General features: G+C 34.3%; 1 protein-coding gene and 1 long non-coding RNA gene across 6 annotated transcripts; one reads left to right on the top strand and one right to left on the bottom strand.

Moving 5' to 3' along the window:
* Positions 1 to 1181: 1181 nt before the first annotated feature.
* Positions 1182 to 2915, bottom strand: LOC107494830 (glycosyltransferase family 92 protein RCOM_0530710-like). The gene is made up of 2 exons (XM_016115865.3): positions 1922 to 2915; positions 1182 to 1711 (listed from the first exon to the last, which is right to left on the bottom strand). The coding sequence occupies exons 1-2, from the start codon at positions 2913 to 2915 to the stop codon at positions 1182 to 1184; spliced, it is 1524 nt and encodes a 507-aa protein (XP_015971351.2).
* A 1410-nt stretch (positions 2916 to 4325) lies between these two features.
* On the top strand, positions 4326 to 8796 carry LOC107494860 (uncharacterized). 5 transcript variants are annotated; one of them, XR_008010490.1, is made up of 5 exons: positions 4326 to 4991; positions 5281 to 5427; positions 6828 to 7818; positions 7982 to 8098; positions 8689 to 8796. It is a non-coding gene; the product is annotated as an uncharacterized LOC107494860 (long non-coding RNA). The 5 variants fall into 5 exon arrangements; XR_008010489.1 differs by having other exon boundaries at positions 6274 to 7818; XR_008010487.1 differs by having other exon boundaries at positions 5281 to 6396.
* The last annotated feature ends 589 nt before the right edge of the window (positions 8797 to 9385 follow it).

Raw genomic sequence — 9385 nt, 5'->3', positions numbered from 1 at the left:
ATGTTTGTTATTGGTACTAAAACTCCTTCCCTTCTTATTGGGTCAAGATCATCGCTGTAATAACTATAAAAAAAAAAAAATTTACTCTCAACATATGAGCTTTGAGTAAATTTGACAAGTTGGAACAGGAAACGATGATTTAGTTGGTTCATTTAGTTAAAAACTTAAAATAACTTAGCGTACAATTGTTTAACTCTGCAAAATAGTTAGTCAATAAATACCCTAAGAGTTTGTTAGTTTAACTAAGCTTAATTAGCTAATTTACTAATAGTAACCTATAACTAATATGATAGTAAGATTCATTCATTCTATAAATTTTGCATCAATAATAAGCTTTTTTTTTTTTCTGCAATTCATGCTCTCTCTTACGCTAAAACGGTAACACCTTTACTAATAAGTCTCAACTGATCATTAGCAAGTGTCACTATATTCTTGGACTTGTAAATTGTAATACTTATCTAATAGTAATATATATATTCTTGAGACGTGATAGAAATAATTATCTTGAGTTTATAGTATAAGACAAATGCAACAATTAAGTGGTGGCATGGTTAAAACTATTATTTCTGAGCAATGAAATTGTACAAAGGGTTAAGATTTGGATTCATTATTGTGGCGCTTGAATCCTAAGCTACTAACAATAATTAACAACTTAACTCAAACTACAACAAGAACATTTAACTTGGGTATTTTGTTCTCTAACTATGGTTAGTCTATAGACATGTTTGAATTTTGTAAAGAGGAACTAGTATATTCCTTTGTTATATTGAGATGTTAAAGACTTATTTAACCCCCAAAAAAAAAGTTTTCTTAGATTTCAACATGACAATATTTATTAAATATACAATACAACTAACTATACAATTAGGCAAAAAGTTTCTAAACTATGTTGTTACCTTTATACAAAACGTAAGCTTGGTACTATACTTTAATCGGTACGCGGTAATGCTAAAAAAAATTAAAATTTATTTTATTTAATATTCATAAATTATGGTAATAATTAATAAATATTAAATAAAAAAAATTTGATTATTTTTTAGTTTTTACTACTTTTTTTTTGTTAGGAAACATTTCTCTTCTTTTATACACAATTTTCCATCATCATTACATGATTCCATGATAAGGATAGAACCAAAACAAAATTCAAAGTGTTACTCTCCTACATTTAGAAAGTGATGTCATCATAAACGGTCTATGTTCTTTCTCCTTCGCCTTCTTTTAAAATGGGGTTCAAATTCAGGTTCCCAAGGTAAAAGATGGGTTCGCCGATCCCTAAAATTTCTCAGCACCCAATTCCTTAGCCTCATATCCTTAACCTCACAAAACCGGTTAGACCAATCTTTTGGTTCAACCGCTTTAGTCCCTACACCAGGAGCCCTATCCTTTGACCCCACATTATTCTCTTCTTGCCAATCTGCCACAAATGCTGAAACCCTTCTATAGAACTTCTCCTTGAACACTTCCCAAACTTGATACTTATAATGATTAATTGCCATCACACCCTTCTCAAGTTCAATGGCCACAAATGGTGTTCTTAGATGGAAATGGTGCACCACATTGATTAGGCTTTGGTTCAATGCATCAGGCCTTATTATGCTCTTATGCCTTTCACTTCCCAATAATCGACACGTGTACCCGACCGTTACCCCTTCACGTGGGACTTTTTTCAACCCTGAAGGCCCAAAGCTGTAGCATCGTGTTCTTATCTCACCTGAAATAGTTGTTTAATTTTGTTAAATAAGGTGAAAACTCAAGTGCAATCGATTTCACATGAAGTTGATAACAGAGAGCCATCAGATGAAAATTTAATCAAATCAGTCAAATCTTATCTAAGGCTCTAAGTTATCAACTCACATGAGGTCGAGTGCACATTGTTTTGGGATTAACGAAGACTATAGAACAATAAAGCTTCAGAACTGACCTAAATTCTTAACCTTGGAATAGAGTTTAATTACTTTGTTCAAGGTTCCTCCTCCCCTTATATTGAAAAACTCATCCACATCGATGAACCCAACCCACTCACACGATGACCGAGCTCGCAATGCACAATGTGCAAAACCAGCTTCTTGCGTCTTCACCCATGGCCACAAGTGTCTTGTGATGTTGTATCCAATGCTCTGTAGAATCCCAATCACTTTCTCTATATCATCATCACTATTGTTATCATATATGAACCAACGTTGAATCCCAACTTTACCATGGTACATCACCCACTCTTTCAAGAATCGCGCTTGGTTGCGCAACATAGTGCATAGGCATATCTTGTGAGCTTTTTGTCTTGGAAAATTTTGATATGGTTCAAGGGATGGCTTCGCTATGGAGGGGAAGATTTCCCCACCGTTAATTTTAATTGAAACTTTGATAGCATGGGCTTGGGCTTGGGGTTGTCCACTCAAAATGCTCATGGGTGTTCTACATCGAACAATCTCTTGAGCAACCGATACAGCCTCTGATGATAGTATGAATTTGGGATTCTTGAAATCATAACCAAACACGCATTGGAATTTGGATGCTTCAGCGAGTCGCTCAGGACGGAGATTGAGGCCTTTCACAAAGACGATGGTGGTGTAGTCACGATCATAGAGGGCTTCATACACTAGCGTTTCCCAGTTATGGATGAACAAATCTTTGGTCGGAATTGGATCCTTTGATTTTGTTGCCACCGATATTGTGTAGCCATGTGGATGCATTGGGCACCTTATGATTTGTTCATAGGGTTGAACCACATTGACTTCGATTGGAGTGTGGGTGAATCGAGTCTTGGATGAGTTAACAAGAAAATAAACGCATTGGATTTTGTGTTGGGAATGAAAGTGATGAAACAATGATGAAGGGTAATTTAGGAAAATTAAAACTTGATCTGGAAGCATAACTATATCTCGTAATGTGGGAGAGTTCTGGTGTTTTGCTTGCATGATTGAATTTCTCCATATTGAGCTTGTTTTATGGGAAAATGATTCTGCTCATTGTGGCAAATAAATAAATAAATAAAAGGAAAAATAATGAGAGAAAATAAGGTTGAAATGAAAGAAAGAAATGGACCTGGGAAATAGAAGCGACGAATGGAGGAGAAAGTGAAGGTGGTGAAGAGGACGGAAAAGATAACAACAATGAGGGTGCACCAGAAGAACGTGCTCCATGAAATGCCACCACTATTATATTTCTTACGACCTTTCATCAAAGTGGAGGAGAGTGGTGATTTTTAGGCTGCTTCACCATGTTAATAATTTACATACATTTGATGTGATTCTCTTTCTTTTTTCTGAGTTTTGCCCTTCTAGGAAAAGACAAGAGAGAAATGTGGGGATTCAATGGATGGAAAATTTGGTGAGTATTAGGGACAATCGAGTGTGAGAGAGAAATTAAACTATATATAAAACTGTAAACCATTCTTTTTTTTTTTTTCGTTTCACCATGTACATTGTAGCATTCACTAATGCAATCATTAGATTGTTATTATTGGTGGCTACGGCTACGTTCTCCTACTTTAGTATTTATATGTATAATCATGGACCACTAATCAGATCATGCATATTCATTTGTTGCTAAATTAAATTTTACTAACTTAATTATTTGTTGTTTTGATATTATTTCAAACAACTCAGAGTCAATAGGTTTTCTTTTTCACCTTTTTCTAATTTTTACTACAATAAAAGTACTTACTTTAAGAAAATAAAAGGAATAAAGTATCATCTTTTATTAAGAAAGGTTTTAACGCTAACAATTTGAATTATGAAATATAGAAATGAACTTAATATTCATTAAAGATTAAATTAATTCTCAAAATATTTGACAAAAAATTACTTAATGAACTACCTACTTTTTGTAGCATTGTTGGATCACTACAACATTTCTTAGCTATTGCAACATATATTACAAATAACACTCAAAAAGTGTTATCTAAACTAATTAAAGACAACACTTAATATTTGTTACATAAAAATAAAGTTTTTGCAATTCTTTTTTAATAACAGACCATAAATGTTCCTTTTGATCAATTAAAAGTACAAATAAAAAGTGTTGTTTTTGTAAATTAAATAAACAACATTTGTGATATTTATATATTGCACTTTATAAGTGTTACTCTTAAATTTTTAATAAATGTCTTATTATAAATGTTGCCAAAAATAAATTAAAATTTTTTCTCTCAAATTTTGACTTTTTTTCCAAATATTTTAACAAAAAATACTTTTTCCTTCTTTTAACTTAACACAAAATACATCTTTATAATTTATATATTATTTACCGATTTACTTATTCAAATTCTTAGAGTTCAAAACAAAATTGCAAGCCCTATTTTCAATTAGAAACCCTAACTCCAACAATTAGAAACGAAGAAAGAAGAAAGGGGGGAGTCCGAGGGAGAAGGGAGATCGGGAAGGGAGGAGGGACCGTGCTGCATCTTGCCGCCGCACCACCATCACCGGAGAGAAAGAGATCTGAGGAAAGCAGAGGAGAGCGGAGAAGAAGACCGCGCTGGCGTGCTGGGCCTTACCGCCGCCGTCGCGTCATTGTCGAACCATGGAGAGAGAGAGAGAGCGTTCACGGAAGGAGCCATGGGAGAGAGTTCGAGCGCAAGCCAGGACTGGGAGGGAGAAGGCACCGTCGTGCATCCTCTTGCCGTCGCTGGAGATCTCGTCGTCGCCGCCGATCGTCCTTGCGCCGCGTCAGAAATAGAACTGCGAACGGAAGGGAGCGCGAACCATAGCCACGGACGGAGAAGAAAGAGCGCGCGCGGAGGAGGTGAAGCCGTCATTGTCACCATCGCGTGTGGAGTCGCCGCTGCGCCTGGTCTCCGTTGCTGCTGAGCTTCGACCGCCGCCGTTCCTGCCGCCGTTAAGCCTCGGTTAGCACCGCCGAAGCTCCTGCCACCACTGTCGTTGAGGAAGCTCACTGGAGTTGTTGGAGGCTACCGCCGCTGTTCCGGAAATTTAACTCTGCTTGAGCCGTCTCTGCTGTAATCCTCACTGCTCGCTGTAATCATGTCTCAGGTTAGGGGTTTTTTCTCCTCCGTAATCTTAGAAAGCTAATTCTATTCTTAGATTGGGGAAATTGAGGAATGTATTTAGGATGTATATATGTTCTTTGAGAGGGTCAAGTGTATGTGCTTATTGAATATGCTTTTTCGAGTCGCTAGCATATAATGCTATGCTTTGAGGTTCGAGGCCTAAACATGTTCAGAAACAACTGTATGTACTGTGTATTTTTTCTTTTCTTTCTATTTTCACTTTCATCATTATGATGTGCGTCTTTTCTGAGTTTCTTGTGTTGAATTTTCAGTGTTTACCCTAGCTTGTGGTTAGTACGGGCAACCGCAGAAGCTTTCAGAGTTATTGATGCTCCTGCCAAGGTTTTCTTTCTTCTGATAGAAAACAATGAGGAGATTCTTCCATTTTGCACACAGATTCTCCAGTTCCAGGCTTAGTGGTATTAATTTCTTAAATTCATGCTAAATGATATACATATAGTGGTCTAATTTTTTTGGCAATTAACTTAATTGAACATAACTTGCATAAAAAATGTATTGCTTTTGTAATGCCTAATTAGAATCTCCTGAATAGATTCCCAACTGGCCATGTGGTGTGCAATACTTAAATCCTTCAAATAAATTTGTCTTGTGCATATATAGGAAATTCTTATCATCATGTAAGGAGCAGATGTAAGTTCAGTGGCACATATATAGTAATTAAACTAATTGTCATTATTCTGATAAATTCCCTCCTAATGAGTGGTTTTACTTTTTTTTTAGTTTGCCAAATGTTTTGAACCAGTCTTAGACAGCCAATTTTTGCTGTACTATAAAGCTTTGGTTCATTTGATTTTGATTGTTGGATTGCCACTTCATTCTATTTCAAATAATCAGAATATGTAATAGTATGCAAGTGATACTCCTATTTTGCAAGCCACTATATGCCAGTAGTTTATTAGCGATAATTCGGACTCTTCTAGAATAGTCTCGAATAGATGAAATCAGGATATTAGGCTGCAACACTCTTGTTGATTTTATAGAATTCCAGGTATTTGGTTATTAAACCTTTCTTAGGGTTAACATCACTGTATGATTGGTTTCCGTGGATACTGTGCAGCGATATGCAATCCCTTTAAAAAATATCTGTGTGGAAGTTAATTTTGGTGGTAAAAGTGGGTACCCCTTAGCTCAAAAAGAAAAACCAGAGTTCTTTATATAGATATTGCATGTTTTAGCCCTATATATTTGCTTTCTTTTCTAAAAGGAACAATTTTTGTATGTCTGACTTTTTGAGTTAAAAATAGACTACATACGTGTTCAACTTAGAGGGTTTTATACTTAAACTATGCCAATTGGCTCAAGAAGTGGGCAAAGATGAACGAGCTCTGTATCTACGTTCAGTAGGACTACAAGCTCTATCCTATATGGTATTGCTCCTTGTCTTGGTTCTTCCTTTGCTTCTGGAAATTGCTTAATTCTTGTTCCATTCCCATAATTCAATATGTTTAGGACTGTTCTTAATAAAATATACACAAGAAAATTTATTAAATATATAGTAGCACACAAAGAAAAGCACCCCTTAACTATTTTTTATAAACACAACTCTTTATGGAGGAGTAGGACATATTTGGGGTGAACTTATGGTTATAAGCGGGAGACATTTAAATGAAAAAACCTTCTCAATTTGTAATCTGCACATGATAGATAAACCCATCTTATTAATTAGAAGTAGAGATAATTTATTTGAAGGATGGTTTCTTAGGATTTATTGTGAATTAATATTATGGTTGCTGTTGTTCAGTAGTAGTAGAATATTTCCAAGATATCAAGGTTTTGTTATTGCTGGTTTTCTTTTCAGAATTATTGTCTTAAATCTAGTATCAGACTGCTTAAAGAAGCTTACCAATCAAACAGTTTTGAGTAAACCGTCTTTGACAAAGCATCTCGGCTCAAAGAAGCCGAGTCCGGGTCGAGTGGTTTTGTAATATTGCCATCAGGAGTAACAATGACACGCTTGCAAAGTGAGTCCTCTAATGCTTTCTCATCACACCTGAACAAATGGTGAGTCAAAGGACACTAAAGGTGAAACACTGAAACTAGAAGCATTTGTGGATGGATCTATGATTTTTACATGAACAACTCTGTAGCTGTCCGATGGAAGAGTGGTTTTTCATCTTTCAGTTTGGAAGAATCAACTTCAGTCCCTTTGACAAAGTCAATGTTACTAAGGTGGAGGATTGCGGCGACCACACGAAAAATAGCATCCTGTGTAAGGAAATTTTGTTAAATTAAATGTGTATAGAAAGAAATCAATGCTTCATTGAAATAATAAAATTTGATGCACAAATGTGATGATCCTATACCTGTTCTTCCTGGTTGATTCCTACAATATCCATTGCATTTCTGGTCTCCAAGTATTCTTTTGCATCATCTACATTTGAAACTTCATAACAGTTTGATTAAGATAGTGGAATTGCTTTGGATTCCCCAACTTGTACTTCTTGCATCCTATTGAGTAAATTGTAACAGTTAGTCTTGTGAGTGATAAATTATGTTTAATTTCTTTCAAGATTGTTATGGAGAATTCAATCACCTCTGATGGTGCTGAACAAAGCATGTAAAAGCAGTGATAGTCTCTCTCCGGGTCGGACACTTGGCATACTCGTGACCTTTCTAGGAGATATGTTCTAATTGCAGCTCCAGGAATTTTTCCATTCTATAAACACCCCCTCTCTCTCTCTCTCTTTTTTTTAATGGTGGTTGTTAACCTGTTATATATGAATTGTGATGGTGACGGCGAGATATAATATTGGAGCATAAATAATGGAAGTTGTGCAAGAGTCTTCAAGGTAGAATCCTAGTCCTCAGTTATCCTTTTTTTTTCTATGAAGCATATAGCAGTAGGCTACATTTATTTACCTTTTTTAATCACTGTTTAGTTTTGTTGTTTATTAAAGTGATGATGTATTCACTTTAATGTGTTAATTGGCAATTCTCTTGTGGATTGATTAGGGTGGCACCGCCCAGATGAGATTTCAACCACGTCTAGGGAGGTACTTGGCTGCAGCTGCAGAGAATGTTGTTTCTATACTTGATGTGATGACACAAGGATGCCGATATTCATTAAAGGTTCGATTTCATGTTTATTATAATTAGTATTACTAGTGTATGTGCCTATTGATTCACTTTTTATTTATTAAATTTGTGTAAAAGTAATAATAATAGAATTAGTTGTTGTTTCTAACGGGACGAAAAAGAAAAGAGCTTGATTTAGGAACACAAACTGTTATTGGAAGGCGTAATGAATTGAAATAGAGCTGCTCTGATAAGTATGCTTTTATCACAATCTTAATGAATCAATGACTAATAGGTATGGTTGCACGTTTTTTCATTTTGGCTTTAAACCCTAAATCTCATGCCATGATTCTTCTAATAAGTTACTTGATAGCATGGTTTCTGTTGTAGACAAAAGTTCTAAACAGTTTGGAATTTCTTACATTAAGTTCATCTTTGTATAATTTTATTGAAACTAAACTTGGAACATACTTTGATGACGAATATTTGAATTCTGGAGAGTTTATACAGCTTGAAAAACCCAAAAAGAAAAAAGTTCTAATGAATTGATTAAATTTTGGACTCTAGCCTCATGAAATTTTTATTATTATAATTTTTCAGTTTTATTGATAAGTTGCGTATTTTTTGTTATGTATTATTTGCAGATTTAGCATATATGAGACAAGTCAAGCATGGATATAAAATATGCAAGTAGATTAACATCTTTTTAACAAATATTAATTACTATTTTGTTATGACAATTATTGTCGGACAAAAATTTTATTATTTTGTTGAGAATTATTGATAAATATGTATTTGAAATACTAATTGAATCTTTTAATATCTATTTTAATTAGAACTTTATTATTAGTTATTGTCTTTTTATAAATTTTTTTATTGTGCACAAATTTATTTATTAATTAAAATAATTACACATTTATGTACAAAAAGTTTTATTGTAAATTTATTGTTTTTTTTTTGTATTTTTTATTACAAAAGTAACATTTATTTTTGTCAAAAAGGCAACTCTTTTATTAGTTGCATATTTTGAATATTAGACAACACTTGTATAGGTTGCATATCCAAAAGAAAAAGCAACATTTGTATAGGTTGCATATCCAAAAGAAAAGGCAATACTTTAAAGTTTAAAGGGTTGTATATTCAAAACTAATAGGCAACACTTCAAAGGATTGCAAATTCCAATTTTTAAACAACACGTAAAAAGAGTTGCATTTTATTGCAAATAGGCAACACCTTTTAGTAGTGATCAAAATACGAGAGAAGAGACAACACTGCAAAAGTGTTGTCTCAAACACACCTTTAAAGTGTTGTTGTTTTTCAACTAAAGGCAACATTTGATAA

This window comes from Arachis duranensis, chromosome 6 (assembly GCF_000817695.3).
Source record: "Arachis duranensis cultivar V14167 chromosome 6, aradu.V14167.gnm2.J7QH, whole genome shotgun sequence".
NCBI classification, from domain to species: Eukaryota; Viridiplantae; Streptophyta; class Magnoliopsida; order Fabales; family Fabaceae; genus Arachis; species Arachis duranensis.
Note: the sequence above shows the minus strand (reverse complement) of the source record. Positions and strands in the feature narration are given on the sequence as shown.

What these genes read in the sequence shown, in the direction of transcription:
- LOC107494830 (XM_016115865.3), bottom strand. Translation starts at nt 2,915, where the DNA reads ATGCAAGCAAAACACCAGAACTCTCCCACATTACGAGATATAGTTATG. An exon ending in TTCCAAGGTTAAGAATTTAG is followed by an intron (nt 1,712 to 1,921) that starts GTCAGTTCTGAA and finishes CAACTATTTCAG; the next exon opens with GTGAGATAAGAACACGATGC.